Genomic DNA, 21772 nt, shown 5'->3' with positions numbered 1-21772 from the left:
GCCACACCTTACCTTTTGCAGCAATTAACTTCTCTTCCAAGCCTTATTAAAAATCCACCCAGCCTATAGTGCATTCTCTTTCTATCTGTGCCCAGTTTAATTGCTTCTTTTTTACAAGTTACTTTTGTTAGTCAAGTTTGCTCTTTTTCAAAGCTGAACAAATAACTGCCAGTGTTTGACAGGCACGGCACATTTTCTGGGAGGAATTTACTATAGAACTGTCTTCCTCTCATAAAATGTGGGACTGTAAGTATGTGGGTATGTATTCATCCGTTTTCATCATTGCCTGTTTGCATATGTTGGCCTTCTTTCTGTGGGCCTCAAAATCTGTGCATTGGAGTTGCTATTTCCTGACCATACAGGTGTGTTGTGAAGATAAATTCCTTCACATTATAACATCTGTGATGTGAGAGGGGGGAAAAAAATCCCTGCTCGGTCTAGCAATAGGTTCAGGAGCCATTAAGAATTCATGTTAATTAAAAAGAAATATTACAGTGCTTGCTCTTCTGCTGGGCAAAACAGGTGGGGAGAACAGCATGTGGTCGTGTAATTAAAATCTACCATAATGCATACCCATGAGGTCACCAAGCAACATTAATTCTTGTATGGCTTGAATTGGGAGTCTGCAAGTGAAAGCTTGGTTTGTGCTCTCTATGAGAAGGGATGCTTTTGATTCCTGAATCCGAAGCTGGTTGTTATGTAAGGACAATGTTGCTGTACCTCCATTTTGTGACAGTGTTAAGAAGTGGGCTTTGAAAAAGACGGTCATGGTAGGTGTACATATTTCATGTAAGACTATAAAATCAAGAATCCTCTTCCCTAGTGTGCATTGGCTGGCCAAAGAGCTTGAGTTAGATCTATCTGAGGCCTCCATTTCATTGAAATCCTTGCAGTAAATATAAAGCATATGAAGACAAGTTTGAGGTCAGAACTGGGGCCTTGAAAGGACGCATTAAATCCCATTAATACTGAGTGGGATCAAATTCTCCTATGCACATCTGAGAGTCCCAGACTCATATCCTACAGGCATTCTGGTGTGTGTACTTTCATGCATGAGGTTCTTCTGAAAAAGGGGGCAAGGCACATGCACGAGATTTGAGGGATTAGCAACAAACTTCAGGCTTTCGCTTTGAACTCCCCAGTGGTTTTCTTAACCTTCTAGCTATATTTGATCATATTCAACTTACTTATTTGTTCCCGGTGCAAAAAATATTCAACCCATCCCTGTCTCTCTTTCAGTTCTATGTTGAATGTTAATCATTACAGGCAAATAGGGTCTTGACCTGGCAAATATGCACATGCTTTGCTGTATTTGCATGATTAACTCTTTTGAAGCGAAGTAGATTGAGCCTTTGATATTGTGACTTGACAGAACTCCTTGAAGTGCGTGCACTCAGGCTGACTTACAGGTGGTGGGGGTTTAGCTCAACAATACTCACAGAGTTCAGTTAGAGGCATGGAGGGGGAGAGGATAATTGCAAGATCAAGACCTAAAGGAATTACAGGCAGCAGAAGAAAAATATTTGAATATTAATCAAATGGGGCTTTGTATGCTTAATAGGAATGATAAAATGTATTTTAGAGCAGAACTTTTTCTTTTTACCTGACATTTTGGGCCATGGGATCCATTGACTCTTTTCAAAGAGTTGTGAGTGGTAACCAGGAAAAGCAAGATTTCATTTTGTTACATGCTGATAAGCCTTTCTCCTGGAAAATTGCCAGAGGACATAAAATTGAACAGGTCCAAAACTGGCACAGCAAAGCACGTGAGAAACCTGAGGACATACACACTGCGAGACCTGGCCTGCGCTGTGTCACCTCTGTGCTGCTGCGTCCAGCTCTGGGGTCCCCAGTGCAAGACAGACATGGACCTGTTGGAGCAGGTCCAGAGGAGGGCCATGAAAATGGTCAGAGGGCTGGAGCACCGCTCCTGTGAGGACAGGCTGAGAGAGTTGGGGTTGTTCAGCCTGGAGAAGGGGAGGCTGCGGGGAGACCTTATTGTGGTCTTTCACTATAAAAAGGGGGCTTATAAGCAAGAGTCTTTTCACCAGGGCCTGTAGTGATAAGACAAGGGGCGATGGTTTTGAACTGGAAGAGGATAGGTTTAGATTGAATATGAGGAAGAAATTTTTTATTAGGATGGTGAGACAGGGGAATGGGTTGCCCAGAGAAGTTGTGGGTGCCCCATCCTTGGAAGTGTTCAAGGTCAGGCTGGATGGAACTTTGAGGCACCTGATCTAGTGAGAGATGCCCCTGCCCAGGGTGTTTGGACTAGCTGATCTTCAAAGGTTCCTTCCAACCCAGATGATTCTGTGATTCTAAATGCATCAGTCTGAGGTTGGATTCAGCCAGTCTTATTGCTGCATTTCCAGCACCAAAACCAAGGTAAAGATGGCAGTAGTGTTGAATGAAAATGAAGAGGAGCCAGAGGCAGCCAGGGTTTGGGGCAGAGGGACAGCAGGTGAGGAGCCGCAGCTGGCAGGGGTTTGCAGGGGCCAGCACTGGACTTAGGTAAGTGGGGAATGGTTTAGGCTGGAGGTTTAACATATCGCCTGTGTGGTAGGTTATCCCAGCAGAGGGCATCCCCACACTGTTGGATGTTGACTTGCATGGTGTGCTGCAGGCGTTTGGGTAGCACATTAGTATGCTTTGGGTGTAGTGTTTTCACGCTTTGTATGCTGTGTCGCGTGTTATGGTTGGTGGTGTTGTTCAAAACCCACGCAGATTCACAAAGGCTCAATTAGTGATAGGATGTGAGGGTGTGCATTTGCTTTAGGTTCAATGGTGTAATTAGCCATAAATTGAGATTTATGAATAATGTAGAGCTTGATAGAGGAGGAATGAAAATTAAGTGGAGAAAGAAATGTTTGTATGTCTCGGTTCAGTGTTACTTTTTGAGTACTTTAAAGCTGTTTTGGCATAGTCTTGTTGACTGGCTGCTGTCTTGTAATGCTTTCAGATATTAATTTGTTATTTACTATTGAAATTAATTAGATGTTAAATATTTTTCACAAATCAGATTTGATTTTCTTTTTTTTCCCGGGTGGAGGGTAATGTTTATTCTTTTGAAAAGGTACCAGTGGATTCCTCACTGCCCTCACATTTGTGCTTACAGCGTATTTTGGGGAGAGACTCTGGTACCGTGCCCTATTCTGAGTGCTATTGGGACCTAGCAAATGAGATGTGAACAGCAATTCAGAACTTCCAAAATTTTCCTCTCTCTCTTTGGGCTGTCTTTCGAAGGGAGGATTGTCTCATTCTGGGAACATGTCTTTATTGCCATCGCTTTAGTGCTTGGCTGCTGAATTGTATGTCAGACTCTGCATGCAGGGCACATTGTTGCTCACACTTACCTGTGTTGTTTACAGGAGACAAGTTTAAAATTCTTGTTTTTCATTCCCCTGTCAATTACTCAGGTTTGGTTTTGTGCTTCAGATCTTTCCTATAGAACTGCTTGCCGTTTGTGACTGGACACTGAATCCCTAGTGAATGTTGTACAACTGAAATGTGAATATTTTTCAAATCATCTAGCTTGGTTGATAATTACTGCAAAAGGCAGGGAAGCATGACAGCTAAGGTGGTTATTGCTCTTTATAGCCATGTCTAATTTAGTAAACTAGTCGAGGTGTGTCTATTAATGTTAGGACCTGTCCTCTGGCCTTGAGGGCAGCTAGCACAGTCTGGCTGCATCCATAGTATGAAACTTCCTTACGATCTACAATGGGCATCAGTACATAAACTAGCTACTGAGTGGTCTCTGCACCAGGCTAAATCTTGGGCTGAAAAATTATCTGGTCAGTGATAGCTGCCCAGAGTAAAAAATTTGCCAGGCACGGTCATGTTCCAGTAGACACTATAAGGTTCCTAATAGACACTTTCAGGTTCTAGTACCTGGGAATGTGCCCTGATACTGTTTAGTCTGCTAGTATAGATGCAGTTTATGGATTCTGGGTTAATCTGTAACTTGTTTCCCTTCTACTTTTGTGCTTTTTGCTGCGTTGAATTTCTTTTATCACTGTGTTGGTGGAAGAACTCTGCCTTCTTGCATCCCAAGATGTGGTGCTTGAGTGTCTCCATCTTTTATGTTGCAATATTAATTAGAATTCACTCCACTAGACTTTACCAACATGTGTTACAGGAGGACAGGAACTGGACCGCAGTAGAGGATCTGTCCCATATGCACTCCACTAGCACTAGTTTTTGTGTTTTGTTTTTTTTTTAATACAACTGTATTCATTGAAGCACACTAATAGATTAGGGGGGCGTGGAGGGCCATGATGACTATAATGTCTGTGTAATACCACCGTCCCAGAGAGTGACAGTCACTCTGCATTATGCCTGTAATGTCAGAGATAGTGTTTTGTTTGTGTGTGGGCTTTGTGTGTTGAGATTTTTTTTTTTAAGGTACTGAATTCAAAACTTAATGTGGCATAGAAGCCACCCTATTTCTAACTAGCATTCCCATGATTATTGCTTTCCTTGTAATATCTTGGGCCTTATTTCTTCTCAGGCTTCCTGTCTTTGTCTGCAGAAGGATTGACTCCATTCACTGTTGGCGTCTTCTCCCTGTCTATGAATCTGTAGGCCGTAGCCAAGTCATTGGCTTTTATTTTCTCGTGGATAAACTGAATAGTCGGGGGTCAGGTGAGGTCTTTGCCTTTCAGTTTCTGTATTAGGTGCTCAGCAGGGCAGCAAATGTGCCAGTTTTTTAGACCTTAACAGCAAGAAGGGCACGGAAGCCTGCCAGGGCTGAGAAATGGGTCTTCTCGCTCAATCATGAAAAGATTCGGGCTGCTTTCTTCATCAGATACCTACCTGGCTGGGCTTCTCTTCCCTCCCTCCTCTCAGGGCTGGGCATCTTATAGTTCATTTTTAGTGGACAAGGATTTTTTGCTGTCAGAGAAAAGCATCTGAAGCAGCGACCTTCTCAGTATTTCTTTACTTGATGAGTCAGACAAATCGACGCTGGATATCTGGCAATGAACTTCAATTCCAGTAGGGAGTGATTTTAATAACAGAATTAGAAGACCAGCAACAATGCCTGGGGATTCGCTGTGTAGATAACAGGCTTTTACTAGGCTATATATAAAGCTTCTAGGTAATACATGTTTTTCCACTTCAGCTTCCAGGGTTAATGTTTCACAGCATTTAAACTGCTGCTTACTGCTTGTGTTTCACCTGTAGAGAAACTTACCCAGGCAGCATGTTTCATTGCAGGTTTCCAAGAAGTACAGCGAGATAGAGGAGCTCTACCAGAAGCTGGCGGCACGATACCCACAGGCTTCTCTTCCACTCTTGCCTAGAAAAGTCCTTTTTGTGGGGGAATCTGACATCTGTGAACGGAGAGCTATGTTTAACGACATCATGAAATCCATCTCAAAAGATGAGGATCTAGCAACGAGTCCTGAGTTACTGGAATTTTTAGGTAACTAAAAGATGTGAGTGTCCCCTCTCCCATGCATGTGCTTGATAAAAGCATTCTTAAGTTCTTGACTCAGGTAGTCAGAAATTAGAGAATGCCAGAATAAAGGCTGTCACTGAAAATATCCTCGTGTGCACCTTCAGTACTGCATAATCGTGTTTGCTAGTGTTTTCTCCTCTTCTCAGTGGACACATGCCTCATTCAGAAGTGTTGATACCACAGTGCTCACTTTGGTATCTATCCCACTGTCTCTGATTTCCCTTAGGCATATACCTAAGCTGTGGTTCAGAACATGTAAGTTTAGAAGGCTGAATAATCATATATTGTCAGTGGAGAGATGGAACCTAAAGGGGCAGTGCAGGGTCTCCCTTTGCGATCAACAGTTCCACATTTTGTCTGGTTTTCATTCCTAATAAAACTGCTAGGCTTTGCTGAAAAGGGTCCTAAAGCAAATTATTTGCTTTAGATTTGAATAAAAGGCAGATTCTTTATTAGTTAAACCCATTCTCTAGCCTCTTTTTTTTTATTTAAAAATTTTCCTTAGCCTCGTGTCCAGCGTTTGTTGTCTACTCCAGTGATTCGTATAGTTCCTTTCTTATGTTGCTTGGGCATAGCAGGGAGTCATCGAATGAATGGAACAGATGGGCTCTCTGCACTTAATTCATCTGAGGGCCACTGAGCAGGGAATACTCCAGCCTGTGCTGTGCAAGATTCTCAGTGTAGAGTTAGTTTTAAGGAAGTGAAGTTGCAAGGTGCTACAGTCACCATGTGTGAACAGCCGATTTTGCCAGAGTGTGAAGTGTGGCTAGCTCTGTGAGACTGGCAGCTCCCTAAAGTCAAGGGGGGCAGAATTGCACAATATTTGGCAAAATTCTTTTGCTAATAAGGTTTTGGAATTTTTTTTCTTTTTCCCTGGCAGTGTTCTCCTGAAAGCAGACCCTTTGCCCAAAGAATTCAGAATTCCTGTTGATTAACCTTTGCATGCTGATTAACCTAACCATGGTGCACATGTCTACAGCTGAATTAGTCTGGACTGTCTTTATTCTGTGGACAGATAGGGTGCAAGTAATGTGACCTGTGCATTGAAATCTGCCTTAGAATAATATAAATCTTACCCTACCAAACAGGTGGAATTCAGTACACACACTGCAGATCCTCAAGCTAGTTGTGTACACTTTCCTTACATACGTTGGAGATATAGTTGATACATTCAGGGGCATTTAGGGAGAATCAACATAGTAAAACACAGGTGACTGTGAGGATAAGATAAGCAACATTCTAACACCCACTGCCTACCCTGGCCAATACTCTCTTGCCTATAAGGGGAGCATAAGACTACTTGCTCAGCATAGACACCCACATTTAATCAATGGAGTCTGTCCTGGGTGATTTGGAAGATGCAAGCATGAAAAGCAGGGTGAGCTTTTATGCTATGTTACTTTTAACAGTCAAAAGGATGAAACTGTGTGGATTTTATCCATCATGGTTTTCACTAGCCTGTTTTTAGCTAGTCTCATTAATTTAAATTGCTCTTCTGATCATCCAGAGACTCCACAGCAGGGAATAGTTCCCTCCTCTTCTCCTGGGCTTTGTGTATAACAGGTATGGTGAGAAGATTTGGTCAAAGCACGTGTTCCATTTTGCTGAATTTGCTCAGTTGGATGCGTCTTGGATACTGAAGGGAGTTAGAATTCAGGTTCATTTTTTGAGTGTAAATTGAAGGGCTGCTGTGGAAACTTTTTCGTGCTCTCCAATGCTCTAATTTGAGCCTGAATGAATTAAATCAGTAACAAAAAGTGGACTTCATCTCAACTAGCTATATGAAAGTTAACTACCTACACCTAAACAGAGTATTGATGGCATCTCTGTAGCCAGTGGAGAGAAATAGGCACGTCAGAGGGAAACTCCTTCTCAGACAACTTTATTTGGATGGGATGAATCACCACGTAGATATTCTATTGTTTCTACAGGCTACAGAAGGAACATAAATAAGCATGATGCGCTGCTATGTCTCAGGTAAAGTTCATTTCCTCTGTCTTTCTCTACTTAAGTACTTTAAATCAGTAAACAGATCAGACACTTAAGGAGACATCAGTGGATAGAAGAGGCAGTCAGGAATGTTGAGATTTCACAAAAGCTGATTGTGTCCTTCATTCCCCAAACAAAACCATCAGAACAGGTGTGAGGTATTAAATAAAACATAGTTGTTCTCCTGTATACTCAGTTTTGCATCCGTTTTTGTATTTTGCAGGAACAAAATGTACTAGTGCCATTGACTTCAAGGGTAAAAACACTTCTGATGACAAGGAGAAAGATGATGAAGAAAATGAGGGATTGGATTTTTTCAAAGAGGAGAAGACACCTGACTTAATCTCACAGCTTTCATCCTTGGAAAATGCCAAAAAAGGGGAGAAAAAAGAAGAGGAAGAGGAAGAAGAGGAGGAAGAAGTTTTAGACCCTCTCGGTATAATCCGGTATGGCTGGTAGTGCCTTTCTTATTTGGTTTTTAGCCTAGTCTTCTAAACAACTAAGACTCTTCTATGTTACTGCCCCCTTATCCCAACATTTTATAACATCAGCTGCTTTCAGCTGAATTTCACAGAGGGGGAGAGGCCTCTGCAGTTCATGAAGGAGGTGCCCTGGTAGAGGAAAGAGACTTTGCAGTGCCTCTTTAGTGCATTCCTCAGGAAATCAAAGTGACAGAAGGACATTGTGAATGCCTTAATAAGTCTCAGCTACATTAGGCACTTTACTGGACACTGCACAAAGCATAAATCCACCAGGGTCCATTGGAAGTGCCGCTCTGGAGTACACTGGTGTTTGCAGTGTCTGGAACTGCTTCTGGGCTCACTTGTGCCTACAAGGAAGTAAAGTTATAGCAGCATAAAGACCAAAAGAGCCAACACTTAAATCATGATGTTCACAAATACGCTTTCTTTCCTTCTTCCCTGATCTGAAGGTGTCACATGCTAAATGCTGCCAAGGCATAAGCAATTACATCTTGAGAAACAATAACTGAATCAAAGCTTGCTGATGTTAGTATCTGGGTTTGCTTGCCTGTCCAGTAATTTTCAGACAGTTTTTTTCTTCACTTCAAGATGGAATTTCTCACTTAATTCCCAAAAACATTTCTCACTACTGAAGCCTGGAAGCAAATGTAGTTTCTCATTGGCTGTGATGATGAGTAGTGACTACTTTTTTTAGGATGTCTCAGGCTTTAGATGCCCAAGTAGAAAAGGCTTAGCTGTTCTTCATCTTCTTAAGCACTGACCGACCTGACTGAGTTGTTTCAGCCACCCACAGTCACCAGCCACTACTGAATGTTCTTTGTCTTGGACTCAGACAGTGCTTTCAAAATGCTTCTTCATAGCAATAGGAAGTAACTGATAGTAACAAGCCAGAGCCTTCTCTTGGTGTTTCCCAATTACCTTGAATCATTTCCAAGGGGATCATTCAGTCCAGGCTCTAAGCTGGAGCCTCCCACACTAAGTCAGGACAACTACAATGACTAGTACTGGAAGCGCCATTCGGACTTTGCTCCTGCTATTATAACCTTATGTAATTGTTGATGTCCAGATATTGTCCTTTTTACTGGAATTATTTATTCCTTTACATATCACTGGAAAACTTTAAATATTATTCTTCTGACAAAGCACATGCTTAATTACTCAGCACCAAATTACTCTTTTGTTGAAGAAGAGTTTAAAAAAGTTAAATAACTATTTACAATGAGAAGTTAGATAAAGCAGTACTTCCCACAAAATGGTCCTTAGTTGGTAAGTTTAGAAAAGAAACTGTCCTTTTTTGGATTGGAAAATGATCTATTGGGTTAGCAAATGCAATGCTGTATTTTCCAACTTACAACAAGTATAAGCTGTAAAGAACTTGCTGTGCCAAAACAAGCAAGAAGTTTGCTTTTCTGCTCTGCATGGTTTGACATAGCATTAGAAAGTCTTGATTATTTTGGTCTTCTAATGCATTGAAGGTTGGCAAGGTCTAGTCTTTAATCCTCATTTAGTCTACTGCTTCCATTCCTTTTGAGAACAGAATTCTTACTGAATCAGAATAACTTCATTTATATAAGAAGTATTGTCTTTACTGGTACAGAGCTGCAGCATGACATGTTATGCAGTCAGATGTTTTTCCCTCTAAACCAGTGGTTGGCTATCTATCTTTAAAAATATCTCCATATGTATTTTTATTATTTTTATAAATCTCAATGTACAGTGTCAAGGCAGAAACATGACAGTGGAAATGAGAATCCTGATTCTGATTGCACATGGTCTCTATTCTCCTGTAATTCACCCTGCTTCCATAGAAGATATTTTCCATTCACATCAGTGGAGATAGGATCGGACATAAGCATCATATCCCAGCTTTATGCCATGTAATAACAGGTGTCTAGGTAAGAGGCCAAAGGCAGGGGCTTAGCTGTCAGTGGATGGACATTTCTTGGGTGGCCATTTTAGGGTGTCTACTGTGGCCATTAAAATGTTAGGTGCTTACACCTAACATGCAACATGAGCTTTCAGGCCTCGCAGCTTTAGTGCTTCAGATGTACTTGAAGTTACTTTGGGATGGGGATGAATAAAAAAGGAGGTGGCTCAGACCAGATGAATATGTTTAGTAGTAAACTGCTCCCTAATGTATTGTAAATTCAGGTTAAAAAAAATAAAAATCTGCGATCCTTTCCCTTGTGAAAAACCTTTGAAAAGATGTAAAGTCAGCACTGAAACAAGCCAGTCTATTCCAAGCAGTATCAGTGGCCAGAGTGCTTTGAGCAGCAGAGCTCTGACCTAAACTGAATCATGTGTTTGGCGTAATCTTACAGTTTTGGGGTTGTTTTTTTTCTTTCTGGATGAGGATGAAACTGCTCCAGTAGCACATATGTTGTCAGCACACTTCATTTGGTAACAACTTTTCCTCCTGGGCCAGAATGCTGTGACTTGGATTTGGCCCAGCACTGCTGCTGTGCTGCTGAACCACCACATATCCAGTTAAATGTACTGGCCTTAGGGGTGAAATGCTAAACTAGGGTCTATTTTCTGGTTTTGTATTGCTGGTGATCATCCAGGTGGAAGCTCATAATGGTGTGGTTCCTTTTGCCTGGAGGAGACATCCCAGTTGTGCTGATTCTCTTCCTCACAGTCAAGGCTGTGTCCAAGTTGCTCTTTCATGTCTGGTGGGCAACTCACTTGCCAGTTCTGCTTTTCAGCTTTTGTGGGTATAACAATGGTCTACAAACTTTGTGTTTCTTTGCTAAATGATTCTCATGCCCAAAAGCTTTCTTTTTGTGTTAGCAGGGTGATCTTGGGCCATGTCTGCGATTCTTAACAACAGAAAGACTGTTTTTTCCCCTTGTCCAAATCAGGGACATTTCAAACACCATTATACATGTTTCTGATTAAGTTTTCAGCTTTTAACACCCCTCCTCCTTTTTCCCCCCATCCAGGCCTAGTTCTTCCTAGAATAAGAGATGCTCAAAATCAGGTTACATTTGTGGGGTGCATTGTTGAAATTCATTTGAAATATGCTTTCAAGGGGTATATCTTCTCTTTTCTCATGGCCTTTCTTGATAGTTTGGAGTATTATTATTCCAATGTATTGTCACCAGTTACTCTGCAAGTTTTCCTGGACATCTGTAGAAATCTTTTCAGCTTTGGACAGAATATGCAGGTCCTGTAAGTACAAGCACTCCTAATACTGGTAAGATTGTCCCTTGACATCAGCTGTGCAGCAGGGAATGAATATAGTGTACTCACTTCTGTAGCAGTGGCAAATTTCTAGCTCTATTTCATTTTTCTTGGCAGTGTAAGTGTACAGTGACTTGTAAGTCACAAAGTTCTGATAGCCAAACTATTTTTTTTAAAAGCTAGCATCTCTTTTTTTCTTTTTCTTTTTTTTTCTGATAAGTCACGATCATTAGAATATCCCTTTGTTAAAAATGTTTTAATTCCTTTATAATTGGGAAATTGATATGTATTTTACTTTGCATTTTCGGGACAATATTAGGTACATTGACTTGTCTTTGTCTTTATTGTTCTTCTTAAACAGAGTGCAATACTGCTCTTTAACTTATACCTAAATCCATCTATCTCAATGTTTGCAGAAACATATTTAGGTGCTCAGGTAGGCTAACATGAGCTTTGACAATATACCTGGCTGTTTAGAGGTGTGGTAACTTTTAACACTGCTCTCTTTTAAAGGATTTTCCTGGTGAATTACAAAATATTACTATGTGGCTAGTCACAACTGCAGGGGTTTATCGAACTGGAATGCCTTCAGGAATGAAAGAAGCAGGAATACCAGATCTGAAAGAGGCTAATCGTGTGAAGCAAAAGCCACGGAAGACGGCTACAAGGCGGAGGAGCTATTCACCCGCAGCTAGGATATTCTTAATGATACTGCTGAAAATTCTGCGGTGGAAAAATGGTGTAATTTGCTAGTGTTTAAGAACAGATTTGAATGGAGTGAAGAAAGGTGTGTGAAGAAGGAATTCTGAGCAGCATCAATGCTAGTCGGCTCAGCCATGCCAGGGTGTGTTGGCTGAGGCTGACTGGGCAGTGTCTGGCTATGCCTATACTGTTACATTCCCCTGTCCTCCAAATTACGTTTGCTACATCCAGAATGCCCTCTGGAAGTGGCTGCTGCCTGTGCTGCCTCCTGGGCAGTGATTAGGATGGTTTAAGAGAAAGCAAGTTGTCCTGTGCCAGGCAAGCACCAGAGACTGTCTTAACAGTTGAATTGTTGAACTGAGCTCTTGTGCTCAGGCCCAGGCTGTGAAGGAGCTGCTAAAAAAAATAATATGGCCCTGAGCTCTTCTTCCCACAGGGGTTAGCTTTCTGCCTGCTGCTGTGTTTGCTCCCAGTCTGCCCTGAGGGTTCCTTAGGGTTTTGCTTTCTGTATGGAATTCATGCAACTGGTTGTGGATTTTTTTTTTACTTGATCTAAGCAGGATCAAGCTAGGCATTTCCAGCTCTGAATCTTGAAACAATTTAAAAAACACATTACAGGAACTGAACTGGGTTTTTACTTCTCCCTCTGTGGATAAGCTATGCAGTTTTATTGTTTGTAGGTTGAAGCCAAGAGCTTTAGCATCTTTCTCCTCTCAATTTGTAGTTAAAAGAACTGGATTTAGTACTTGTATTCAGTTTACTCCAATAAACCTGAGACAGCAGCTGATTAAAATGACTGAGAACCAACTCCTCTGAACAAAGCAGCAACAGTTGTGCAAAAGGAGCATGACTGCTTCACGGATTAAAGCATGCAGCAGCCCCTTGCATGCATTTCTTCAGTTGCAGTTAACTTCTGAGGTAATATTCGCTCACCAGCTTGGGAGAACCCACCTTTTCCTGTGCTTTCCTTTCCTGCCTCCATCAGCTCTCTTCAGCCCTCGCAGGAGCCTCTCCTCCACACACAGTTTCCTCCTTTCTGTCCTTTTTCTTTTGCCTCCCTAAATCTTTCAGTGACAGCGTATCCTCCCTCAGCCCTAGCTTTTTCCTGGCAAACTGCATAGAGCCCGGAGGCGGGTATTCCCCAGGCAAGAGGTCTTCTGTCTCCTCCTGACTCCTGGAGAGTTTCTGTCTCCACTCTCTACCTTTGCTATTGTTTCAGCAGATTTCCCTTTGTGGCTTCTCCTCATCCTAATTTGTACCTTCCCCAAGGAGTAAAGGCATGTGGGTAGGTGGAAGCTTTGCATCTGTTGTGTATAAGCACAGATGCAGCTAACTCCTGACAATAGTTAGGAAGGGATGGGGCTGGCGAGGGCTGACCTTTTGGGGGCCTGCTGCCAAAAGTTTCTAAAAGCTCAACCCTACCTGGCGCCACAGGTTTGCCGTTGCTGGGTTCAGTTGGTAAAGAGATTATTAAAGGACTCTGGGCCTTTTCTGGCTACAGATGAAATGGGCAATTGCTTTGAGCAACAGTTTGGCAGGGAAGGAGCAGCCAGGCAGCCAACCCTGGCCTTGCCAGAGCCCTGCAGAGCCAGGCTGGCTGCAGGAGGAGGTAGATCAGCACAAAAGTCAGCAGTTATTTCTAGGTTGCGTCCTACTCCTTCACATCTCCCAGCCCTTAATGGCAGCCAGGCTAGAGTTTGACTCCTGAGCTGTTCATCCCAGTGCTCCCTTTCCTTTCTTTTTCTTCCCTGTTGTGGTAGAAGAGCCTAGGAAGTCATCAGCCTTTTGTCTTTGAGGGAGAAATGAGTGGCAAATATTTGATCTTGCTTCCTCTGCCAGAAACCTTGGGCTGCCAAGAATGGCTGATGAAGAGACAGAAATCGGCTTAAGGGGAGTCCTGCATTTACCATCTTTCCAAGTGGTTTCATTGATGGAGTTCCCAGAGCTGCAATAGGCGAGGGCAGTGTGCTTGTCGGTGGATTTTCACCTCCAAGGAAGAGAATTTCTGCAAGCTGGAGTGGTGTGTATGGCACAGCTGCTGTCTGCTGGACAGATGGCCTGGGGCAAACTTCTCAAAATGTGTGTTCAGCTGCTGTGCCTTCTGGTCCTTGGTTGGCAGGGTTGTACTCCTGCCACTCCTCAGGATGCCAGTCCTCAGGCATCCTACTCCTCAGCCACTGATAAATTCACAACTTCCTTTAGGTCTAGCCAGGTATATGCATAACTTTCCCTCTGAATCCAGTAGGATTCATGCACAGCAGTAGAAACACTTGTCTGTCTGTCCTGATTAGCTGAGAAAGAGTGAAGGTGTCAAAACATCCAAGAAGAGGGAGCATACAGGTTATTTTTTTCTTTAATGAAATTCAGATAGTTAAAACAATGAACAAGAAAAGAAAGAGCAAGCCTTGTTTTCCTGGCAGTGTGTGTATCCATGCTCACAGCTGTGAAGCCTTCAGAGATTTAAACAGGCAGATCTTTATTTTCTGTCAGTTGTTGAGTCACAAGCTTAGGTTGCAAGGCATGCTCGACCGTCACTTTGCCAAGTGACACAAGTTTTTGTCCCAATTCCAATCCAGCTGCTGTCAGACTAGCAACTTGCAAAATCCCGGTAAACAACCCCATTGGTCTTCTACTGAAACATTTCTGACAGTTGAATTTTTTCTGAAAACCAAGGACATCGTCTGGTATAGTGTTCTTCCTCATCAAAGGGAGCAAAAAGTGTGTATTACCCATCCAGGTAAAGGATAAGCCTTACTTTCCATTGATTGTCTGCTCTCAACCCTTTTTGGGACAACCTTTCAGCCTTGGAGGTGTACGCGTAGGAGGATAGGCTGGGAGAGCTGGGTTTGTTCAGCTGTGAGAAAAGGAGGCTCAGAGGGGATCTCATCACCATGTGCCTGTACTTAAGGGGCAGCTACAAAGAAGATGGAGACTCCCTTTTTACACGGAGTCACATGGAGAGGACAAGGGGGAAAGGACACAAGTTGCTCTTGGGGAGATTCCCATTGGACACCAGAGGGAAATTTTTCACACTGAGGACAGTCACCATTGGAATAATCTCTGCAGGGAAGGGGTTGACTTGGCCATGTTGGACACCTCCAAGAGTCATCTGGACAGGGTGCTGGGCCATCTTGTTTAACTCTGCTCTTCCTAGAAAGGTTGGACCAGATGATCCCTGAGGTCCCTTCCAACCTGGGATTCTGTGATTCTGTGTTTTAATTGAGTGGCTAGGGAGTAAAGCAGGATGTCAGGGATGCTCTCCTTGCCCGAATTCAGTCCCTCCAGTCTCTCCTGAACATTTTTTTACACTTATAGGTGCTTTGTGAATGTTGTTTTCCCATGCAATGGGCTTTCCTTTCCCTTCTGCCTCCAGTCCCACCTCCTCAGCACAGCTTCCCACATATTTATTGGAAATCTTGCTGTCCCACCACAGACGGAAGGTCACAAGTGATTGAAAGACAACAACTCAAAATGAAACCATGTTTAGCTGTTGAATCACAGAGAAACATCCATATTTGTTCTGTGTTGTGTCTTCTGAGTGATTGCTCTTGAATTCTCCCAAGGAAAATATATTTCTACCAAAGCCTGGGTGGCTCCAGGTGGTGGAACTGAGAACCTTTTCTAGCTGTACTTTCCAACCAGGGGAATCAAGTTGGATGCTCGGCCCTCTTCTCTCATTACTGTTCTGTGGTAGTGCTAACTGATTGTGAGTGCATTCAAAAAAACTGATTTTCTGGTGGTACTTGGCTTGTAGCTGGCGTAGGTTATATCTGTAAGCACTCCTTCAGGAAAGCATATTTGACAGATTATTGCAAAAGCCCTCCTGCTATGTCCACTTCTGGCAATCAGAAAGAACTGTACCTTGGGATCAGAGCTAGGGCACTCAGACTGACAGAGCGCTTTGGAGAAGAGTGGATGCATAACTTACAGATCTAAAGTTGGCTGCTCTGTGTTTTCTTTTATTCTGGAAATAGTCACTTCCCTGACCTAAGGAAACCTTGTGAGAATCGTCCCCTGTGCCAGCATTGTCCTTATCTGCATTCATACTTCCTGGTCTAGTGTTGGATTTTTGGTCCCATAAGATTATGCAGTCATTATATCCCCAGGTTTTATGTTGCGTGTTGAAGCAATTGCCTTGGTTACACTTCAGTGATGAGTTTCTGTCATGGCTGGCTTGAGTGATTCCAGTACATACACAGCTGGAACATGAGGATCCTTTGGGAAGGAGTTGAAGTAATTATTTTAATGTGCTTCATTTTCTTTCTGATTAGAACACTGAATATACTTCAGTGGGTTTTATAAATAGTAAATTTGTGTTTATACCGTCATCCTAAACCCAAAGGACTGCAAATGACTCTATAGCCTGTGTGGTGTTATAGCTGTGTATGGCATGCGGCAGTGTTTTCAAGCGGAACGCAAATGTAACTACACCTGCAGTAAAATGCAGCAAGGACTTAATAGCTTAGTGCAACTCTTCGTTGCAGCATCAGATAGTAAGTGAACAACACGTAATTAAGCTGGAAATGCAAGGGTAATTGCACTGACATAAGTGTAAATACCCAGCTTGGAATGTGACCAGCTTGCTGAAGTAGATATGTCTGCTTTTAAGAAAGATGTCATGGGATTTTTAACAAACCTTGTTCATTGTTCACAATGTATTAAAGCAATAAAACTTACCACACACTTTTCTATGTATAGAGGAATTGTAGAGCCACGTATTGTCAGGAAATTGGAATGAAATACCATTGCCACTAGCTGGCACCAGCTTTCAAACAATTCCCATAGTCCTTTCAGTGAACTCTCAGCTTTTGATTTTCCCGTCCTGTTTAACAGCAATGTGCGGTCATTTGTAGCAGTGCAGAACTAAACAGAGATGAAGGCATGCAGAAGCTGCCATGAACCATTCTGCAGGCATATTAAGCAAGTCCTTAGTTAACTGAGACAGGTTCGTAGGAGGCAGGAGATCCTTTAGTAGGGGTAGAGGATAAATTTGCAACTACACAGAATTAAGTGTCGTCTTTTTTTTAACTTCTGCTTTGGAAGAGGATTGAACATGATGTAATTGGGCATATTTAAACATGTTTTTTTTCATGGACCTTACCATAATAGGATGACTCAAGGCCTTAATTAGAATAAAAAAGCATTACCTCATCGATTAGCCTGCTCCTTTCACCAAGGCACGGGAAATCTTTAATCGGCAGACCCAGGGAACTGCTTGTAGATGAGACAGACTGCTAATGAGGGATGGATTCAGAGCCACACTATTGTTTTTCCATTCACCAAGTATAACAGAATTGTTTGCTCTAGAAGAAGATGTCTGTGGGGTGAATGTGTGCTCAGTTTAAATCAAGATAGGAGACTTGCTTTTCCTTTCATCTGATGCTGTCAAGCTCCTAACTTAGCAGACTTAATAAAACCATTGTTCCTTTTTCCCCGTGGACCTGCTGCAGAAATTTCTGTCTTGGTTTCAAAGGACCAAAGAACTGACTTTTGGAAAACCACTTTTGGAAGCAATCTGTAAAACCTTGCCAAAAATGCATGAATTAGCTGTTGTAACTATGGGCTGGTACTAATTAACACACCTGGGGATCACGTCATCTTGCTACTGCCCCTTGCAGCAGTTGGCCAGATCTGGAATCATCTGAAGTGCCAGCAAAAGAAGGAATGTCTTTAAGGACCGACACACATCTGGGACTCAGCAGCTCTTCATTCTGTGCTTGAATTTCTCAGGTCGCATCTTGGGTACAGTACTTAAAAGTTAGATCTCTCCATTATGCCTTTGGTAAAAGGGAAAAAAAACTGATTTCATAGGTCTGCCTGGGGAAAAGTTTCCCTTTGCACAGAAATGTGGCAGTCAGATCACTGTTAATGGCAATTCTTATTGAAGCGAACTAAATGCTTTCTTTTACCTTCCATAAATTTTGAACAAGACTCAAAACCTTTTGTTTCATATTGCCTGAGATGGCCAGTCATGTCCAGATCATAAGGGGTAGTCAGATTTATCATCACAGTGAAATACACAGCTGTGGAAGGGTGATTTGACCGTGGCTAAACTAGTAAATAAAACTGGACAGGAACTGTAGTATTGCTCTGTGCCAACTAAGATGAAGCAGCTTCTGTCCAATAGCTAAATCCTTACTACTCCACAGAGGAAGTTGTCCACGTCCAAACAGGAAGGGCCCTGAGCTTGTACTGACCCTTAAACTATGTCCAGGCATCATTTGGGAAAGTAATAATTAGTCTGGGCCAAATTCATGCCAGGAAGCATGCTAAAAACTCACAAGACAGACATTATGTGTGCCATTATCTCAGCCCAAGTGCTGACCATGTTTATTTGCTAATATAGATGTTCGCTTTTTGTTGTCAGCAGGACGGCCTGAAGAAGTGCACATTTAGGGGGCCGAATTGGAGCCAGCGGTCCTGTAACAAGGGTTTTCTTGGTGCAGGCGGTGCTGTTTGTGTCTGGCAATTAAGGATGCCCTGTGAGCATAAAACACCAAGGACATTTTGCAGCAAGTATATAGCTGGCTGCTGTGGCTCCTAACAGATAGCACTCTTTCGGGTGATGCTAGGTTTAGCTCAGGAGCTAGCCCAGGACTGGACAGATGCAGCCAGCCTCTTTTGGAGTGTAACAGAGGTCAGCCATGGGGATGTGAGCTGTGGTGCATCAGTTGGCTGGGAAAAGATCTTGACTTGGGTTTTTGCTAGTATAGGCTATTCTCTGAGGTCTGCTTTCTGAACCATGGTTTTCTGTAATAACTGCTACTTATTTGGCACAGTACGCAAACTGGTCAGAGTGGCTTGGATGGAAGATTTCCAAGCTTCTCTCTGCCTTGCTTTATTGTCTATTGTCTATTATAGCATCTGAGGCATTCTTGAAGGCATCATTAAATACAAAACATGGTGTCGTGCCCTCAAAACCACCGTACAACATTATCTAGACCCATTTGCTAAAGATGTCTCATTTTTCATCTGTGTGATGGGTTATCTGCCAGCATAGGCTGTTGCCGTGTATAACAGTCTTGTCCTGGAAACTTGTTCCCAAGTCATCCATCTTTCTCATCTTGGCTATGAGTGACAGAGCTGTGGCTCCAACTCTTTCTGTAATATGAAAAGAAGCAAATGCGTCCTTAAGAGGATCCTGAGGTCTAACCCTCACTTCCTCCCTCAGGAGCTGTTACAGCAAACCCTGACCTCACTGGAGTTGTTTTTATTTGCTCAGTGCTTTGGCACTGCCAAGAGACAAGGGCAGTACCACACAATGCGGGATGCTCAAACAGGAAGGCATGTGGTCCGGAGCTGCTGACCATGGTCTCAGGGGAATTAGTTTCAATTCTTCATTTCAAAGACATCCTGTTTAGGCTGCGGAGAGCTCACTTCTTGTTTTCATGACCATGTCTCATTCCTGATCTGTAAACTAAGACTGCTGGCATAAGCTGCCACACAGAGGTGAAGAGAGAGTGAATTCTGAAAGGTTGTGAGGTGTTTGGGGGCTATTGCAGTCTGTTGGCAATAAGCATTGTTTCAGGTGCCCTTGGGAGGTAGTGGAAGATGTAACCCAGCCTGTCATATCCCTTACTCTTGTGGAGGAACTTGCTTGGTCTGCCAGATGTTTGCCAACTGTTGGCAGCACACCACCACTGCTCACTGGAGGGGAGCCATCGTGGTGCTGTTGTGCGCTACAAGACAGATGCTAGTGATGGATATTATTGGAGGATGCCAAGGTATCTTTAAACCCTACAGAAAAATGGACAACATGACAAAGGACAGTCTCCTTTCTGCTCTCTGCTTACCTGTTCTTCCTGAGAGGGGCTGGTACCCAGGATCCCTCGCAGGGACCATTTCCAAAAGGTGATATGGGAAGTCTACGTCAAGTTTGTCTCCATACCTAGTCCTCTGGCAGTATCTCATCAAGCTTTGCTCCTTCAAACACCACCACGTGCCTTTGTTCTGTGCCCAAAGCATGCTTCAGGCTATAACTTTGCAGAGCTCTAGAACAACCCTCACATTATTTCCAGCACTTTGAACTGAAAATCAGATGCAGAACAAATAATAATTCCAGTCCACTACACAGAGCCAAATGTTTTGTAGTATGGATACAGTCCTGCCCCAGCCCTCTTGTTCAGCAGGGTAGGCACGTGCTGCCTTCTGTGCTCATGGCACCTCTGCTGTGGAATTCTGCCAGTCGTGGGAAGGTAGGCAGCCTCTAAACCCTTCCTTTCCTTGGAGGGACCCCAGGCAGGTGTGGTGGGTTGACCCTGGCTGAATGCCAGGTGCCCACCAAAGCTGCTCTATCACTCCCCCTCCTCAGCTGGGCAGGGGAGAGAAAATATAATGAAAGGCTCATGGGTCAAGATAAGGACAGGGAGAGATCACTCACCAATTACTGTCATGGGCAAAACAGACTCAACTTCGTAAAAATTAATTTAATTTATTACCAATCCAAATCAGAGTAGGATAGTGAGAAATAAAACTAAATCTTAAAACACCTTCCCCAACACCTCCCTTATTCCCAGGCTTAACTTCACTCCCAGTTTGCTTTACCTTCTCCCCTCAGTGGTGCAGGGGGACAGGGAAGGAGGGTTGCAGTCAGTTCATCACACGTTGTCTCTGCCGTTCCTTCCTCCTCAGGGGGAGGGCTCCTCACCCTCCTCCCCTGCTCCAGCATGGGGTCCCTCCCATGGGAGTCAGTCCTCAATGAACTCAGCCTGCCTCACCTTGGTGTTTACCACAGGCTGCAGGGGAATCTGCTCTGGCACGTGGAGCACCTCCTTCCTCTCCTTCTTCATTGACATTGGTGTCTGCAGGGACACCCCTCTCACATATTCTCACTCCTCTCTCCAGTTGCTGTTCCGATGCAGGCTTTTTTTTCACCCTTCTTAAATATGTTACCACAGAGGCACTACCATGTTACCAGTGTCTTGCTGAGGAGGGAGAGTTTTGTGTCTCTGGTGCTCCCTGGTGTGACTGTTCCTACAGTCTGACCTCGAGCAATGTCTGCAACATCAGAAGTGGAATTGCTTTGTGGAATAGGTATATCTGTGGCCTGGGGAATATTTTACCCAGAGCAATTTTATCTTACCTCTGTTAAAAAAAAAAACAACACAAGAAACCTCTAGGCAGGAAAGCTGCGTTTTCTTTTTATGGAAGAGGTTTTGATCTCGTAATCAGGAGGAGAGGCAGCAGCCGGAGCATGGGGCTGTGTCTGCAACAGCGGTATCATTTAGCTCTGACAATGTCTTACTGTGTCCTTTGCTATTTTATTTCCTGTGGAGCCATCTCTGTGTTGCGGTGAGAGGTTTGTTTTACCCGTGGCGCAGCCAAGAGAAAAAAGTGACCTTTGTGAACAGCAAGATGTGGGGGAGGGAAGACAGTGAGAAACCAGGCTCAGCCCCATTTTCCCAACTCAGGCTGTATCATGGAGCAGTCGAGACCCTGCACTTTTGAAGCAGTCTGCCTCTGAGTGCAAATCCTGCTGGGCTACTGCTGGGATGTGCTCACTGCCTTGGTAACCGGCCCTTCCCTGGCTTTTCATAAGCTCTCTAGATGTGGTGTGACAGCTACGTCAGGCAAAATGTTAGACTGGAACATCACTTCTAGTTTGCTAGAGGTTTTCCGTAGGTTGGGGGTGGGACCATGCAGGTACCAGGCAAAAAAAAGAAGGGCACCTTTCAGACAGAGTCTTACACAGAGCCACTAGGATTAGAGGCCAGAGGTTTTTTGATGCAAACATCCTCTCCAGGTTATCTATTTGACGCTTTTCTGTTCACGAGCAGATAAAAACTAGAGTTGTGCCTGCAGTCTGTGTTCTCGTACCTGTTCCGCATTTGGGTGCGGTGAGGAGGGAACTCATGTGAGGCAGCAGCACAGGGGCAACGGTCTCCTGAGGAGCACATGAGGCTGGGAGGCTGTCAAACGCAGGTGGCAGCAGATGTTGGCGAATATGATGGCATTC

General features: G+C 43.4%; 1 protein-coding gene across 1 annotated transcript in view; it reads left to right on the top strand.

Moving 5' to 3' along the window:
* Positions 1-21772, top strand: part of HS1BP3 (HCLS1 binding protein 3) — a 51853-nt gene that overhangs the window by 9503 nt on the left and 20578 nt on the right. Inside the window, exons 3-4 of the mRNA XM_064448120.1 lie at positions 5218-5425; positions 7674-7896. Coding sequence (XP_064304190.1) covers positions 5218-5425; positions 7674-7896 — 431 coding nt within the window. The remainder of the gene's footprint in view (positions 1-5217; positions 5426-7673; positions 7897-21772) is intronic.

Source organism: Phalacrocorax carbo, chromosome 3 (genome assembly GCF_963921805.1).
Source record: "Phalacrocorax carbo chromosome 3, bPhaCar2.1, whole genome shotgun sequence".
NCBI lineage: Eukaryota > Metazoa > Chordata > Aves > Suliformes > Phalacrocoracidae > Phalacrocorax > Phalacrocorax carbo.
Note: the sequence above shows the minus strand (reverse complement) of the source record. Positions and strands in the feature narration are given on the sequence as shown.